Source organism: Thamnophis sirtalis, unplaced genomic scaffold (assembly GCF_051295495.1).
Source record: "Thamnophis sirtalis isolate CommonGarterSnake01/CBP01778 unplaced genomic scaffold, rThaSir2_p1.2 scaffold_2, whole genome shotgun sequence".
In the NCBI taxonomy this organism is placed as follows: Eukaryota; Metazoa; Chordata; class Lepidosauria; order Squamata; family Natricidae; genus Thamnophis; species Thamnophis sirtalis.
The window spans coordinates 38,183,602-38,201,416 of NW_028261382.1; the positions used below are offsets into that span (position 1 = coordinate 38,183,602).

At 49.5% G+C, this 17,815-nt stretch overlaps 1 protein-coding gene across 2 annotated transcripts in view; it reads left to right on the top strand.

The window, feature by feature from the left end:
- The first annotated feature begins 2,100 nt into the window (after positions 1-2,100).
- FUBP3 (far upstream element binding protein 3) overlaps positions 2,101-17,815 on the top strand; it is a 42,311-nt gene continuing 26,596 nt past the window's right edge. The window contains exons 1-4 of one of the 2 annotated variants that reach the window (XM_087704935.1): positions 2,101-2,201; positions 10,968-11,073; positions 17,110-17,160; positions 17,689-17,722. In XM_087704935.1, coding sequence (XP_087561061.1) covers positions 10,971-11,073; positions 17,110-17,160; positions 17,689-17,722 — 188 coding nt within the window. In that variant the 5' untranslated portion in view covers positions 2,101-2,201; positions 10,968-10,970. The remainder of the gene's footprint in view (positions 2,202-10,967; positions 11,074-17,109; positions 17,161-17,688; positions 17,723-17,815) is intronic. The other variant, XM_087704936.1, reaches the window with a different exon arrangement.

Sequence of the window (17,815 nt, forward strand, 5' to 3'; positions counted from 1 at the left end):
TTGACGGTGGGATGTATTTTATCAGTGGCTAGAGAGTAGAAACAGAAGTTAGGAAGGAGGAGATACAAGACGAGAAAACGTTACTCCGGAGAGAAGTTTATGATGATATTATGTATTATTGTAATTATCTTGATATATAGTTTATAGTATCAATATTATTGTAATGAACATAACAATGAATATGTGGACTTTCAAATAATTGTACCCAGTTCACACACTGTTTGATGGTGATGAAAAGTATTATAAATGAAATAAATTTAAAATAAGGTTATCCCACGCTACATTTTTGCAACGTAGAACAAATATTGGCTTGTTTCTTTAATTCTGAGGTCTTTTCTTAGATGTATGGAGTTATTCTCTTTGGGTCTCCATCTCCGGAGCCTTTGGCAGTTTCTCCTGGTTCTCCTCCTCCTTCTTCTTCTTGAATGACTAAAGACCTTTTTCTCTACTAATTGCAGGTGTCCATGGCATCCTTGATGAGATAGTCACGGTTCCGCTTCACAGATACGGAGCTGAAAGGACAGCGCGTCGCGCAGGAGGACCAAAAAAGAATGGGAAGGAAGAGGAGAGGATGGACAAAAGCCATCTCTCATGGCTATTATCCAAGGTGAAAGATTCATACCTTTCTTTCTTCAGATGCTTCGTCTTGGTGTGGTTGACTGACAAGTGGGCTGGGGATTATGGAGTGAATGGTTGCAAGGAATCGGTCTAGTCTAAAGAAGAGAAAGACTAGGAGTAACATGATAGCAGTCTTCCAAAATTTGAGGAGAGAATGGAGAGGCGGGATTAACCTAGTCTCCAAAGCATCAGAGGGCAGGACAAGAAGTAGCAGGCAGAAGATCATCAAAGAGAGATCCAACCTAGAATTAAGGAGAAATTTCCTGACAATTAATCAATGGCTTCCCTCCAAAAGTTGTGGGCTCTCCATCACGGAAGGATATTGTCAGTTTTGAAGACAAAGCCCCAGAGAGAAAACATGCAGCATTAAGTTGACTTTCCATGAGTAACCTTAAGCAAGGAAGACCTTTGGGTGAGGAACATCTCCATGGATCCATGCTCTTCATGGAATTTGCTCCATAGAGGTAGTCCTCCCCTGAAGTTTTTTCCATGGAGAGGCTGCCCACCCAAAGTGCTTCTGCGTTCCATGTTCTTCAGCGCCATACTCGTTTCATGGAGGTGTTTCTCACCCAAAAGCTCTTGCATGGGAGATGCTTCTCACAAAAATGCTTCTGTGGTCAATATTCATCATCTCCATGAAGACCTTTGGCATGAAGAACATTGACTTCGGGTGGGAGGCATCTCCCTTGGAAGAGCTTCGGCTGAGGAACATCTCCCATGAAGGAGCCTGCATGAAGAAGATTGACCAAGGAAGCCTTTTGGGTGGGCACCATCTCCATGGAAGAACCTAAGATGAGGAACATCTCCCTGAATCAATATTCTTCATTCAAAGTCTTGGCCAATACTCATCATCTCCATGAAGAACTTTGGCTGAGGTCTCCATGAAGGAGTTTGGCATGAAGAACATTGACTTCGGGTGGGAGACATCTCCCTTGGAAGAGCTTCGGCTGAGGAACATCTGCCATGAAGGAGCCTGCATGAAGAACATTGACCAAGGAAGCCTTTTGGGTGGGCACCATCTCCATGGAAGAACTTAAGATGAGGAACATCTCCCTGAATCAATGTTCTCCATTCAAAGTCTTGGCCAATACTCATCATCTCCATGAAGGAGTTTGGCATGAAGAACATTGACTTTGGGTGGGAGGCATCTCCCATGGAAGAGCTTCGGCTGAGGAACATCTCCAGGGAGGAGATGCAGAGCATTGACCAAGTGGGCCCTATCTCCACGGAAGACCCCACCGAGGGGCCTCCCCCACCACCTGCCCTCGTCCTGCATCCGCGGGGCGCCCACCCAGCCCAGCGCAGCGCCTCGCACCACCCGCGGCAGGGAGGGGCGCCTCCGCACCCCGCCACGCCCTCTCCGCGCTCGCCACGCCCCCACCCTGCGTCCTCGCTCCCTCCCTCCCCTCGGCGCGTGACGTCACGCGTCGCCGCCGCCACCCTCGCCCTCGTCGTCTCCCTCCTTCCGCTTTCCGGCGGAAGTGAGGGAGGGACTTCCTTTTCCGGGTACGGGTCCCCAGGCGGAGGGAAGAGCGAGGCAGCCGGAGCGCTTGAGCCCCCCGGGCGCCAGACGGAGAGGCCGAGTGAGTGGCGGGGAGGCGGCCGAGCACAGCCGAGGCGGGTCCGGGGGCCTCGCGGGGGCCGCGGGGGGAGAGCCGGCGGCGAGGGCTCCGGAGGGCAGAGCGGGCAACCCGAGGAGGCCTCAGGCCCGGCCTCGGCTTGACAGGAGGTGGGCCGGGCCGCCCCGCAGGAGGCCGGGGATTGGGGGTAGCGGGGCTCATATGGGGTCGCCCGGGGCATGCCGGGAGAGGAGGGGGGAGCCCCTTCCCTCCTCCCCAATTCGGGGGGCTCTTCGTTTTGACAGCCCCTCCCCCACCCCCTTTGGCCTTGCCTCTCAATTTGAGAGGGGGTCTCCCCCACGAGACCCTCCCGGGAGCCCCCTTTAGCAGCGGCACTCAGTCGGCTTTGCTAGGCCGCGGTTATAGTTGGCTGCCAGGTAGGCTGCTCCTGGATGGGGAGGCTCGACTGTCCAGGGAATGTGGTAGATCAGCAGCAGCCGCCCTCCTGGTTGGAGCCCCCACACCCACCCAGCAGGGCTGCTGACTCAGGGCCCCTGTTAGGGGGATCTGCACCCAGAGCTGGGGGTCAGCCCCATGTGGCTCTTTATCATCCCTCTGCTGTGGCTCAGAATAGGCGCCAATGTGTGACACCCGCCCAGCATGCGATGCCTGTTTTATTGATCTACTTTTGGACGCTATTTGGGAGCCCTGCCATTAACCCGAATCTGAAAGTTCAAGATCTTGCTCCCCCCCCCACACCCACCCACAAGCCCATCACACGCCATGCACTGAGCTTTTCCACCCCCCAGGAAGACCAACCATGGATAAACCCAAGAAAAGTTTGGGAAGCAAACAGAACGTTTCGTTCCCGCTGCCTGTGCTACGTCCTGTGGGCGCTCAGGAAATAGTGAGGCAGGGGGAGGGTTTTGTAGCTCCCGGTGCTTTCTCTCCTTTGGGGGAACGGGTCCAAATGGCCCTTTGAGTGTTTAAGGGATGGGCCAGAGGGATGGGTGTGTCCGTGTCCTTCAAGGAGACCCGAGGCCCTGTCCTTGGTCCTGGGGTTTTGGACAGCGGAGTCTGGGTGATCAGGGAGAGATTCAACCTGGAAATAAGGAGGAATTTTTCTGACAGTGAGAGCAATCAACCCAATGAAAGAGAAGTTGCCTTCAGGAGTTATGGGGGCTTCATCGCTGGAGGCTTTCAAGAAGAGACTGGACTCCCATCGGTCAGAAATGGTGTAGGGTCTCCTGTTTGGGTGAGGGGGGGTGGACTAGATGACCTACAGGGTCCCTTCCAACTCTGTTAACCTGTAAAGGATATTGAGACTCTAGAAAGAGTACAGAGAAGAGTAACCAAGAGGATTAGGGGACTGGAGGCTAAAACATATAATGAACGATTGTAGGAACTGGGCATGGCTATTCTAGTGAAGAGGAGGACCAGGGGAGACAGGATAGCATCTTCCAATATTTGAGGGGCTGCCACAGAGAGGAGGGGGGTCAACTTATTTTCCAAAGCACCCGGAGGCCAGACGAGGAATAATGGGTGGAAACTGACCAAAGAGAGATTCCACCTTGAAATGAGGAGGAACTTTCTGACAGTGAGAGCAATCAACCCAATGGAAGAGAAGTTGCCTTCAGAAGTTGTGGGAGCTTCATCGCTGGAGGCTTTCAAGAAGAGACTGGACTGCCATTGGTCAGAAATGGTGTCGGGTCTCCTGCTTGGCTGAGGGAGGGGGTTGGACTAGATCAGTGTTTCCCAACCTTGGCAACTTGAAGATGTCCGGACTTCAACTCCCAGAATTCCCCAGCCAGCATCCGCTGGCTGGGGAATTCTGGGAGTTGAAGTCCGGACATCTTCAAGTTGCCAAGGTTGGGAAACACTGGACTAGATGACCTACAAGGTCCCTTCCAACTCTGTTTAATCTGTTTAAAGTCTTGCAGTAGGTGCTAGCCAGCCTTCCGGGCCTGGCTCCGATTCCCTTAATTGGTTTTACTGAACTTAAATGTAACTACGATTTCATGACCTGTGACCTGCTGTTTATACGTGGACCGTGAGCTTCTGAACCAGAGACAAATTCCTTGTGTTTCAGATCACACTTGCCCCCCACCCCAAAAGAAATTCTATTCTATTCTTCTAAATTATTCATCCAAGCCGGTTGTCCTGGATTGACTGACAGCCTCCTGTACAAATATTTGTAGCTCAGGGATGCAATGAGGGGCCCTTGGTGCTCTCTGAGCTTGGTGGTTTCCTTGCAGACCTTCCACGACTTAACTAGGTAACGTCATCAGTGGTAGTGAATGTGGCGTGTTCTCCCTCTTTGTGTACAATAGCTCTGAGTTAGGGAACCTCATCAGGGCTAGAAGAGAGGTGGGTTTGTGGAGGAGGAGGACTGTGGGGGCCTTGATGCGCTCTGAGCATGTTTTCTTGAAGACGTTTCATGACCCATCTAGGTAACATCATCAGGGTTAGAAGGGGATGGGGTTCGTGGAGGAGGAGGAGGAACAGGAGGACAACTGTGGGGTCCTTGGTGCTCTCTGAACTTGGTGGTTTCCTTGCCGACGTTCCATGACCGAACTAGGTAACGTCGTCAGTGCTTGTGAGTGTGAGGGTTTCTCCCTGTGTATATACAGTGCTCTTGCAGGACATTTCATGACCCAACCAGGTAACGTCATCCGTGCCAGAAGGGAGTGTGCTGCCTTCTAACACTGGTGGTATTACCTAGTTTGGGCCATGAATTGTCTGCAGGAAAACAGCACCAAGGAGAATACAGGTAGTTCTCAACTTGCGACCTGCCATTGAGCCACCAAAATTTCTGTTGCTTTAAGTGAAACATTTGTTAAGCAAATTTTGCCTCGTTCTACCACCTTCCTTGCCACAGTTGTTAAGTGGATCACAGCGGTGGTTCACTTAGTCGCATGATTATCAAGCGAATCGAGCTTCCCCACTGACTTTGCTTTGTACGACGGTCGCCAAAGGGGAATCATGTGACACCCCCGGGGACACGGCGGCCGCCCTAAATACGAACCTGTTGCCGAGCGTCCAAATTTGGACCACAGGAGGGTGTGTGTGTGTGCTGCAATGGTCGTAAGTGTGGAAAACCTAAGTCCTAAGTCCCTTTTCCCCAGTGCCGTTGTAAGTTTGCAACCGTCACTAAATGAAGCGATATAAGTTGAGGACTACCTGTACAGGTTTGTCACGGTGTCTCCTTCCCCTGGGCTTGATTAGTTCGGCAGGAATGCTTTTTTCTCTCTGCCCTGCGGTGGTTTTCTGCAGCGTCTGCAATCTTCCGCTTCTAGCTGGAGTAAAAATCCCTTATTTCCTCTGCTACTGATAAGGAAAAGGCTGGTGGGCCTCCGACAGCTTTGTGGGTTCTTCTGTGCAGCTCTACAGCATCTTCACACCGCTGGAGACGGGCACCTCGCTTGGCAGATTTGCAACCAGGACCATGCAAAATTGCTTTTGCCATCGCCTGGATTCTAGATTCATCTTCCCCGCATCCTTCTCCTTTAGCTTCCTACTTGCTTCTTAAATCTGTCTGCCGTCTGTCTGCCTGGCTCTTCTTATCAAAGCTTCGCTCCGTCTTTTGGAAAGTTTGAATTCTTCAGATCGTCCTTGCCGTGTTTTTTCACCCGTGCGCACGCCTGCATCCCTCACACTCCTGTGTTCATTTTTTTCCCTGGGAAGGAGGGCTGTTGGCAGAGCCCCGAGAAGGAATAACAAATAGCACGTTAAGGGAATTAAAGTGCATTAATTAATTAAAAAGGGGATGGGATGGAATGAAAATATCTGAACCTCCCTTACCTTCCACCCCTCTAACTTCCTAGTCCTACAAATCGTCCTTGCTTCCAATCAAATTCATGCGTTGCTCTCTACAGTCAGTCCTCGACTTACAACCTTCCATTTAGTGGCAGCGCAAAGTTACAGCGACTCGCCCTCAATTGCCTGCTAAGCATTCCGTTTTGTCTCATTTATTCTTTAGTTCCGTTATATATTTACAGATAGTCCTTGAGTTATGGTCACAATTGAGCCCAAAATTTATATCGCTAAGCGAGACATTGGGTAACTGAATTTTGCCCCATTTTACGACCTTTCTTGCCAGGGTTGTTAAGTAAATCACCGCAGTTCAGTTGGAGAAACAGTTGCTCAGTCAATCTGACTTTGCTTGCCAGAAGGTCACAAAAGGGGATCACGTGACCCCCGGGACACTGCGACCGTCATAAGTGTGGGTCAGTTGTTTAGTATCTGAATGTAAATCACGTGATCTGCAACGGTCGTAAGTCTGAAAAATGGTCCCAAGTCACTTTTTTCGGTGCCCTTGCAAGGGGTCACAGACCTCCTGACAAGCAAAGTCACCAGGGAAGCCAGATTCACTTAACAACCAGATGACTAAGTTAACAACAGCAGTGGGTAGTTCTGGGCCAATCCCCAGGCGACAGTGAGTTCCAGTCCTGCCTCTAGTCTGCAATACTTCTGCCATGTATCTACTGGCTCAATGCTGGCTGGATAAAGCGCCTGGATCCTGCCATTGAGCCGAGGTGGCGCAGTGGGTAGAGTGCAGTACTGCAGGCCACTTGACTGCTAGATCTGCAGTTCAGCGGTTCTAATCTCACCGGCTCAGGGTTGACTCAGCCTTCCATCCTTCCGAGGTGGGTAAAATGAGGACCCAGACTGGGGGGGCGATATGCTGACTCTGTAAACTGCTTAGAGAGGGCTGAAAGCCCTAGGAAGCGGTATATAAGTCTCACTGCTACTGCTACATTGCATGTGGGAGGAAGATGGGGGGGGTAGGAGCGATGAGAAGAAGATTAATAGTAATGCACCTTAGTGAATAGTTTGATAGTGTTGAGGGAATTAGTTGTTAAGCAGAGTGATGGCGTTTGGGGGAAAAAGCTGTCCTTGTGTCCAGTTGTTCTGGTGTGTTGTGCCTTATAGCGTCGTTTTGAGGGCATAAGTTGAAGCAATTTATATCCAGGATGAGAGGGGCCTGTAGTTATTTTCACAGCCCTGTAATTAGGTCCTGTAACGTCTTTTCCTGCCTCTTTTAGATTTCTAGATCTCGTTTTCCTCCGGAATATTACTTGATGTTTTTTCATTGACTACTTATGAAACTTACACCCTGCCCATCCAATCAATCAATCGAGACATTGATTACGTTTTACATGTAGTCCTCAATTTACAACCACCGTTGAGGCCAAAATTTCTGTTGCTAAAAGAACATTAAATGAGTTTTATCCCATTTTGTGACCTTTTCTCGCCATGTTTGTTAGGCGAATCACCACAGTTGTTGAGTTAGCAACACGGCCGTTAAGTGAATCGGCTTTCCCGTTTGGCTTCGCTTGTCAGAGGGTCACAAAAAGGGATCACGTCATAAATACATGCCAGTGTTGATCACGTGACCACGGATGCCTGCAGTGGTCAGAACAACAGTTGGAAGGGACCTTGGAGGTCATCTAGTCCAAACCCCCCCCTGCTCAAGCAGGGAACCCAAGGCCGTTTCTGACACTCTTTTGTAAGTGTGAGTCGTAAGTGTGGAAAAGGCTCATAAGCCACTTTTCAAGTGCCGTCGCAGCACTGAACAGTCATTAAACGAATGGATGTAAGCCGGGAGCCACCCGTGGTGCATTTCCCCAACATCTTGATAAGATTTTTCACCTCCTAAACCACAAACCAAAAACTTTGGAAGAAAACAGGTGTAGAAAGCGTTTTTGTGGTATAAAATTGGTGAAGCACAGATGACAACCTTATGATTTTATTCAGGCATATGGATTTACGGTCCTGATTAAGGAAGCAAAGCTGTCATTTGGATGAGTGAACGCTTGCTTCTCGTTGTGGTCATAAGTCAAGGACAATCTATATTGCGTAGTCAAACCTCCTAACTTCACCTGTCCCCCTGAATGATTGGGGCTGGGAAGGAAAAACATTCAGAAACCTGTTTGCAGGCATCATTCCCACTAAGTCACTTCTAAAGCCCAGCTGTGGCGTTCACACCCCTTCGGCTGCTCTTCCGAGCCGCAATTTGTCAAGAAACTGCCACATCATCAATGTCAGGTTCTGACTTGACCTGGCCAGGAGTGGGCTGTAAGCCAACCTTTGTTCAAATAACAAAAAAAACAAAACCCGGATTGATTCAGTGGGACCTCAAGTCAAACCGAAAGCTACCAAATTAAAGAGAGAGCTCTCATTGACTTTTGCTCTCGGCGTGACTAACTGACCCACTAGCAAACACGCTTGGCTGCTGCTGTTTTTATTGTTGTTACACTGGGGGTGTGTGTTTTTTTTAGAACGTAGAATCCTGGGGCTGGAAGGGACCTTGGAGGTCTTCTAGTCCAACCCCCTTGGTCAAGCCAGGCAACCTATTGTCAGAACAATATGTCAGATCCATGGCTGTCCTGCTTCTTCTTGAAGGCTCTAGCGATGGGGCACCCATAACCTCTGGAGGCAAAGCCACTGGCTGTTTTCACTGTCGTGTTAATTCGGGTGTCAGCAACCTGCCTCCTGTGGCTCTTCCATCCCTCTGCTGCGGCTCCCTGTTGCTGGTCGGCTTCAGAATCGATAGGGCTTCCGGTTAGGACAAGATAGAAGATGCCGCACAAGGAGGAGACTCTTTTGGGCGGAGGGACACTGGACTTCCGGTCGGCTTCAGAATTGAACGGGGGGCTTCCGTTGTGGCTCTTTGGGTGTTTAAGGTTGCCGGCCCCTGTGTTAATTCCTCCTCAATTCTAGGTTGCTTCTCTCCTTGCTTGGGCAGGACTAGAACTCAGGATCTCCCGCCCTCTAGCCTGTGCCTTAACCCCTAGCCAAATCTGACTCTCTTCTCTGTTTTTCCTTGCCCTTTTCCGCAACGGAGCCGGCACCCCCATCGTTCGGTGGTCTTCTGGTTTTCAGAGACGTGGCCTTGTTCTCTCTCTCTGTCTGTCTGTCCTTTGAAACGCTTCCTGAAGGAGCCTCCTTTGATGGGGGCTGTTGGGGGGGCATTTCCTCTCCCTCCCTTCCTCCCTGCCTGCACAGCCGTCCAGAAGCACCTTGGACGTTGATCCTTGTTTTCCTTTTTTCTCCTCCGTTTTTTCTCTCTCTTAAGGGCGTCGCGTTACATAAGCTTTCGGATCACAAAAGTTTTGCCAAACAGCTGCAAGTTTGAGGAAGCCTAAATCCCGAACAACAATCTGCATTTTATTTTATTTTATTTTTGGTTTCTTGGTATTAAAAACCAAAACTAAAGAGGTTACTCCTCGGCTTGCAACTGTTCATTGCGTTACGACGTCATTCCAAAGAGGCCCTTAACGGCCGTTTCCCACACTCCACGACCATTGCGGCGTGGACCAAAGTCCAGGCGCTTGGCCACTGGAGGTTCCCAAGAAGAGATTAGACGGACCGGGATGGTCAGTTCGGATCTCCACCCCTTGGGCAGGGGGTTGGACTAGAAGGCCTCCCGAGGTCCCTTCCGGCCCTTCGATTCTAGGATGCTCTCGAGTCACCTTGGTTAAAAGTTGTGGGGAAGGTTGTAGCCTTGTAGAAAGGGGCCCAAGCCCACCCCTGGGCATTTCATCACGAGAACCTTTTCGGCACCAGGTGGCCAAACCCGAACACGCGTGCCCCAGAGACGGCTCTGCGTGCCCCTTCCAGCACAGGTGCCGTAGATTGGCCATGAGGGCCCTGGGAGAGGGTCAGGGGTCAGCAGCAGAGAGGAAGGCGGGGGGTGGGGATGTAACTTGCTGCCTCTCTCCTGGGTCCAAAGGTGGTTTGCACAGGAGCAAAAGAGGCTGATTCCCAATAAACCTCCTGCAGAAGGAAAGGAGGCTCCTTGACCAGCAGGCTGTGTGGCCAATGACCCAAACAGAGCAGAGATAACCCCCCCCCCAGGGGCTAACCCCCCCTCCCCCCGGCTGCTTAGTTCTCCACCCTCCTGAATAAACAGCTGCAAAAGTAGGAATAAACTAACTTCTTCAGAAATACTGGGAGAATTGCCGGGGCCCTCAAACTACATCCCACAAGCCAGCCATGGGCCGCCAAAGCCATTAATCCGGCCCGCGTGGGACCACGGGGCTGCCCCTGTCCACATTGCCCCGTCTACCCACCAGCCCCCACCTCCAGAGAGAGGGAGGGACACAGACACACAGGTCCCTCACCCCCTCCCTCCCCAGGCAGCCACATCCCTTCTCTAACCTCCTTTTCCACCCCCAGGAGCAGAACAAATTAAAGTTTAATTTGTGTGTATTGTTTAATGGACTGCTCAATTGGCCACGCCCACCCAGTCACATGACCACCTGGCAACGGCCAGCCAGCCAGTCCGCCAGCCCCCCCCCCAAACAATCTGAGTGACCATGAATTGGCCCCCTGTTTAAAAGTTTGAGGACCCCTGCCGTGGTTTCAGAAGCTGAATCCATCTAAGTTTCTGGAGGCTCCAAGGTCCCTTCCAGCTCTATTCTGATTGGTTGGTTGGTTGGTTGGTTGGGTCTCCTGCTTGAGCAGGGGGCTGGACTAGAAGACCTCCAAGGTCCTATCCAGCTCTATTCTGATTGGTTGGTTGGTTGGTTGGTTGATTGGGTCTCCTGCTTGAGCAGGGGGCTGGACTAGAAGACCTCCAAGGTCCCTTCCAGCTCTGTCCCAAATCTGGTTTCCCAGGTCTTCCATTGGTTCATCATCTGCCTTTCCTCCTTCCCTCTTCCTTCCTTGTGGGCTCACCTGGGGATTGTACGGCTTCCCTGTAATAATGTTGATGGGTTGAGGATTGGCTGGGCAGCCTAGCTAACCCCTTTTTCTTTTGTTCTTTTTAAATTTCTCTGCCTACAGCAAATGGCTGCTAAAATTGGAGAAATTTCTCACGTGAATAATTCTGCACCCCTCGTGGACCCCTCGGTGTACGGTTACGGAGTAAAGCGGGCTTTGGAAGAGGGGAGTAAGTATTATTTTATTGTTTGCAACATTTTTGAAATCTCTTTTGCATTAAAGGAAGTTTGGTTTGGTTCACCAATGGCTGGCAGTGGTGGTGAGAATCTCTCTCTCCCTCCCCACCCACCCACCATGTTTTCCCCAAAATAAGACAGGGTCTTATTTTCTTTTGTCCCCCGAAAAAATATCTTGGCCTTTTTTTGGGGGGGGGGTGTTCTTATTATTTTTGAGGTGCAGGGGGTGGCGAGCATAGTCACCGCATTGCTGCTGCTGTGTTGCAATATTTTCAGGGGAGGACTTATTGTAGTGCATGCGGTCAAAAGCCCAATTAGGCTGATTATCCAGGGAAGTCTTGTTTTCAGGGAAACAGGGTATCTATCTATCTATCTATCTATCTGTCTATCTATCTATCTATCTATCTATCTATCTATCTATCTATCTATCTATCTCTATATCCTCTCTCTCTCTCTCTCCTACCTACCTCTCTATATCTATCTACCTTATCTACCTACCTACCTTATTTATTGGCCGCCCATCTTCTCATAGGGTATCGGTTACATCTAAGTCAAAACATGCAAAGTTAAAATCAAACATTCAAAATCTAAGAAGAGGCGGGGGGGGAGGGCAGGGGCAGAGTTGTGAGGAGGTGGGATCTGTTATTACTCAATCAACCCCCTTCTCTGTGCTGTTCCCCCATTGGGGTCCCAGGCAGACCGGCACAGCCAGGTCTTTAAGGAAAGGAGAGGGGAGGGCTGGGGCCAACCTCACATCGGGGGACAAGATGTTCCCGAGGGGAGGGGCCACAGCAGAGAAGGAAGGACCTCCCTCCTGGATCTCCCCAGCCGGAGGAATCGGCCTGACGGGACCCTCAGCGGGTCTCCTCTGCTGGCCCGAGTGGGGCAGGGCCCATCCCAGTGGGGTGAGACGGTCCCTCAGGTAACCTGGACCCTCATCTATGAATGGAGGTTTGTCCTCTGGAGCCTCTGAGAAACAGAATAACCCAGAGCGGTTGGGCGTGGTTAGAAGAGGAATTTCATCAGCAGTAATCAGGCTTGAGCAGACGGTTGTTTCGTCTTCCCCTTGACCAGACGGGGGGCGGGGGGGGGGTTTCTCAGTTTTTCACCCAGCGAGGGCTTCTCCAAGGGCGATTGGGGAGATGCTGATAAGTTCCAAGGAAGGTTTGACTTGTTTCTCCTGCAAAGGGGGGGCAGGGGGAAATCCTCAATTTATAACGGTTTGCTTACTGACTGTTGACAGCAGGACCACAAAAGTGAAGTGAGGAGGGCTGTTTGGCAATTGCGACCACCCCAGAATCCCCACCGTCACGTGATCAAAATCTGGACCCTTGGCAATAGCAATAGCAGTTAGACTTATATACCGCTTCATAGGGCTTTCAGCCCTCTCTAAGCAGTTTACAGAGTCAGCATATATCGCCCCCAACAACAATCTGGGTCCTCATTTCACCCACCTCAGAAGGATGGAAGGCTGAGTCAACCCTGAGCCAGTGAGATTTGAACTGCCGAACTGCAGAACTGCAGTCAGCTGAAGTAGCCTGCAGTGCTGCATTTAACCACTGCGCCACCTCGGCAACTGGCATACCTTCAGGCCGGCTGCCTCTGGGTCAAATCCTTCGCTCTTTTGCCCCCTTCTGACCAGTAGCGTGAATGGGATTCGCTTAATGGCCGTGCCAGTTGTAAAATAGGGCCTAACTCCCTTAACTTTAGTTTAGTTTACTGTCATTGCACCTTGTACAACAAAATCAAATGGCATTAAAGGCCTTTAAATTCTGGCCCCGGTTTCTGGTCGTAGGTCAAGGACTTCCTGTAGAGCTGAGACTTGCCTCGTTCTTGGTTTCTGCCAAATTTGTCCCATCTCAACCTTGTCCTCCTCTCGGGCGTTGTGGTTTCTCCCGAGGAAATCGTTCTGCGTTTTCTATCCTGGCAGAGTTTGGACTTCTGGAGTTGCATCTTGATTTAATTCCCTCTGACTCTGAGCAGCTTTGGACTACGGGCAGTCCTCGGCTCAACGACCGCAACTGAGCCCAACATTTCTGTTGTTAAGTGAACCATTTGTTAAGTGAGCTTTGTCCCATTTTACGACCTTTCTTCCCACAGTTGTTAAGGAGAATCATTTTGGTGGTTAAGTTAGTAACAGTTGTTAAGTGAGTCTGCCCCCCCCCCCAATTGACTTGTCAGAAGGTCGCAAAAGGGGATCACGTGCCCCCTCCACCCCCCCGGGGATGCTACGACCATCGTCCTTAGGAACCAGTTGTCAGGTTCTTGAATTTTGATCACGTGACCATGGGGAAACCGGTCATAAGTCAGTTTTTTTCAGTGTCGTAACTTTGAACGGTCACTGAATGAATAGCCAGGGACTATTTCTGCAATAGGAATTTCTTACTTGAGAAAGTCCGTAGTTACTCGAGTGAATCAGGCACGACCGACTCTTTCAAAGGCCTTTCATTACGTACCAGTCCGATTGCATAATTACAATCCATTAAAGTCTTCCAGATTAAATTAAAGTTATTTATTCATTTAAACCATTTGTGCGGCTGCCCGTCTCAGCGGCAGCTCCGGGTACCCTACGGCTTAAAAATCAACAATTAAAGTAACAGTGCAATTAATGGATATCCGAGGTCACAAAAACAAGAGGCCCCTCTTGCAACGAAACAATCCGCCGGCAGATTCAAGACGTTGTTTAAATACAAAGCAATTTCTGAGATGGATGCGTGCTGACTTCGCTCCGCGCAAATTGTCTTGTGTCATTTCCAGTAAGAAGTATAAAATATCCTAGCAACTATGGCCGAATGCAGAGCCGGCTTCGTAGACTTTCCGCGCATAGAAAGCTTAACAATGCTTCACAGAAAGGGAAAAAGAAAAATAGCCAACAAGCGGAGGGGAGAAGCTGATTTTCAGGCATTCGTTTCACTCTTGAGTTTTAATGTGTTAAATGAAAAATAATTAATTAATTAATGCATTAAATCTCAGCAACTCCTGACATACGACTGCGATTTTAAAAAAATGGCCATAAAATGGAATTTGTAAAATTTTCCTAGGCAATTTGGAGCTGATGGAGAGAGATTTGATAAGGATTTATGGGAATATGGGAAACTCAGAATAATGTTTTAACGGGGCGTCCTTTTAATCGTTTTAACTATTTTGTTTTTACTTGTTTTATAATCTGTAAACCCCCCAGAGACACACAGGGGAGATGGACAGCACAAATACAGAGAGAGAGACAGACAGACAGAGAGAGAGAGAGGAAGGAAGGAAGGAAGGAAGGAAGGAAGGAAGGAAGGAAGGAAGGAAGGAAGGAAGGAAATGGAGGAAGGGAGGAAAGAAAGAAAGAGGAAAGGAAGGAAAGGAAGAGAGAGGTTAGAAAGAGGAAGGAAGGAAAGAGGAAGGAAGGAAATGGAGGGAGGGATGAAAGTTAGAAAGAGAAAGGAAGGAAGGAAAGAGGAAGGAAGGGAAGAAAGGCTCTTGAGACAAATCCTTAACTTTCCTTTCCTGCTTCTGCTCATCTCTCTCTCTCTCTCCCTCTCACCCTCCTGTGCATTTTCTAAATTTTACTTCTCCAGCAGGTTGGAAATAGCCACCTCGGCAGCGCGAAAGGCCCATGAAAGTCGCATCTATCCCATTTCAGAAAACAGACAGCTGATTGATGGAGCATTATGAAACAGAGGTCGTTCTGGCGGGGCATCGATTGTCACAAGTCCCTGCACTATTCTGAGAGGGGTGGGTGGGTGGGCGCCATTCGTAAGGAGCTGCCCGATATTTCTTGCCTTAAAATAGCCTTTATCCATGCCTCTCGCTGCCGAAAATGACTGAGCTGACCTGGGAAATGGGCATGAAATGGAGCTTGAAATGCAGAATTCATTCTCCTTTTCTCCACGTTCCCTTTTAAATTATTTCCCGCAAAGGGAAATGCTCTACTTTCTGAAAACAAGCAGTTGAAAACCCAGAGTAATTGGGTGGCTCGGTGCAAAGAAGGGGGAGGGAAAATTCTTCTTTTTCCCCCCCTCCCCCGGCTGTGATTTCCTTAAGCGTTTTTTTCACCTGCCAAGGCTGCTAGCAAATTCCCTTCCAGCTCAGCTTTTAAAATCACCTTTTTAGAACAATCAGTCAAATGCTGTTCCCATCCCAACACAATAACTGAGAATAATTCCCCCAAAAAATCTTTCAGATTGACCCAATTAGCTGAAAAAGGAAGCTTTTGAAAGCAACCAGGTTTCCCTTTCTAAATCTAAGGCTGGTTGTGATTTGTTTCTGGTACACGAATCTTATGTTTTGGTACCGGAGGGCGATGTCCTTGGAGTAGTTGCTTCAACAAGTTGTAGAGGCGGCTTTCTTGTAATTGGGGTGCTCTTTGGTTTCTAAAGGGACTTGGTGGCTCAGGGGCTAAGACGCTGAGCTTGTCGATCAGAAAAGTCGGCAGTTCGAATCCCCAGCGCCGCGTAACTGAGTGAGCTCCCGTTGACTTGTCCCATCTTCTGCCAACCTAGCAGTTCGAAAGCATGTAGAAAAAATGCAAGTAGAAAAATAGGAACCACCTTTGGTGGGAAGGGAACAGCATTCCGTGCTCCTTTGGCGTTGAGTCATGCCGGCCACATGACCACTGGGACGTCTTCAGACAGCGCTGGCTCTTGGGCTTTGAAACGGAGATGAGCACCATCGCCCCCTAGAGTCGGGAATGACTGGTACATAGGTGCGAGGGGAACCTTTATCTTGGTTTTTAACTAAAGTGATAAGATGCAGTGAAAAGCTTCAGTGCAGGTAGTCCTCGAATTGCAACCCACAGTCGAACCCCAGATCTCTGTTTGTAAGCAAGGCATTCGTTTTGCCCCATTTTGTGACCTTTCTCGGCACAGTTTTTAAGTGAGCCACATGGCTGTTAAGTGAATGTGGCTTCCCCCTTAGCTTGTCAGAAGGTCGCCAAAGGGGATCATGTAACTCTGGGACACTGCAACCGTCATAAATAGGAGTCAGTCGTCAAGCGTCCTAATTTTGACCACATGACCATGGAGGTGCTGCCATAGTCGTAAGTGTGAAAAACAGCCACCAGTGAGGTTTTTTCAGTGCTTTGTAACTCTGAACAGTCACTAAACAAATTGTTGTTAAACCGAGGACTTCCTGTTTGAAGCTTCCAGATAAACTGAGGATGGGAAACCTGGCCGTAAATTCAACGTGATAACGGAAAGGTCTTTGACCACAAGTTTCAGCAGAAGCTCCCAGGACATCTTAGCTGGACGTCTTTGTTCCGACCTCGGCTTCCCCAGAAAGCAGGAGGCAGAGTCCTGGTCCCAACAAAACCCCTTTTATGAAACGAAGGTGGAGTCCTCTCCATTTTCAGCCAAGGCCTGGCAAACAGCCTTTCAAAGGAATATTTAGGACCACAGACCTTATCTCTCCTGGAAAGCTGCCTGTAAATATTTCCCAAATGAGGAGCTGTGCAAGGAAAGGCTGGGCACAGAGTCTCTGAGATTCACGGACAGATCTTCACACTCCTGAAACAAATTAAACAAACAAATTGTTTCCTGCAAAAAAACCCTCTCCTTTCACTCCTCTTTTGTTTCCTCTGGGAGGGGCCAGTCACCTGTGGCTTTACTCCTAAGTCGACCCTGATTTATGAGCTGTTCTTTTCTTCTGGCAGCTCTGCGCATGCACACACTGGGAACAGGCTCCCATTGTTCTTCCGCCTCACTGCTATCTAGCTCCAAAGGCAGTTGAGAATTGCCAGACGGCCTCGGCCGCCTCTCTGCCTCCGACGCAGAGCCCTCGTCCGAGCCTTCTCCAGACTCCAGGACTGGCCCACGTTCCTCCCCAACCTCCTCACTGTCCGACTCTGCTGCCAGCTCCACTGGGGGGGCCACAACAGTCTTGAGTAGAAATTTGACCATAACTTCAACGTGATAATGGAAAGTTATTTGCCCGCAATCTCCAGTAGACAAGCTGAGGACATCTTAGTTGGACCTCTTGAGTAGAAACCTGACCGTATCTTCCACTTGACAATGGAAGGTCCTTTGACCGCCTTCTCTCTTCCACAGGTCTCCGTGTAAACTGGCTTCATGGATCACAGATAAGAGACAACACCAGAAGTATGTTTGTATGTCTCTCTCTCTTTCTCTCCAAATACTTCTTAGTTTTTCCTTTGACTTAAAACTCTCCAAATCTCTTTCGTGGCTGTTGTGTTTAATGCCCACCGATCCTCTTGATCCTTTTGATATCGGCTTTCCTTTGTCTGTGCGTATGTTTGGGGGGGGGGAATCCCCATGGGACAGGGAAGGCCACTTCTAGGGATTTGTGGGGTGGGATAGAAGGGGGTGGTCTTTCTCCCATGCTTCTCAGCATGGAAGGGAGGCAGATCAATTTCCTATCCTGCGTTCAGCTGGACGCTTTCCTGCCCGTCTGGGGTGGATGAAAACGCCTCCTCCTGTTTCTCCGTCCCGCGTGAGGCATTCATTTCAGTCACTGAACCCAAATTGCTGGGTTTTTTTTTTTTTGTTTCGCTCCACTTTTCTCTTCTCCCGGATGAAAACGGCCAGATGAAGTTAGTTTATCCATGCTAATGCTTTGATTTTCTCTCCCCCCCCTCCTTTTTTTCTTCTCTCTCTTCCCTGCCACAGTAGGTAACCAGTTAGGAGCCCTGGTACATCAAAGGTAAGCCGTGGGTTATGTTTTATTATTTATCGATCATGTGTAAATTGTTTATTGATCTGCCTTCTGTACCGGAGTCTTTACAGAGCCAAGGGG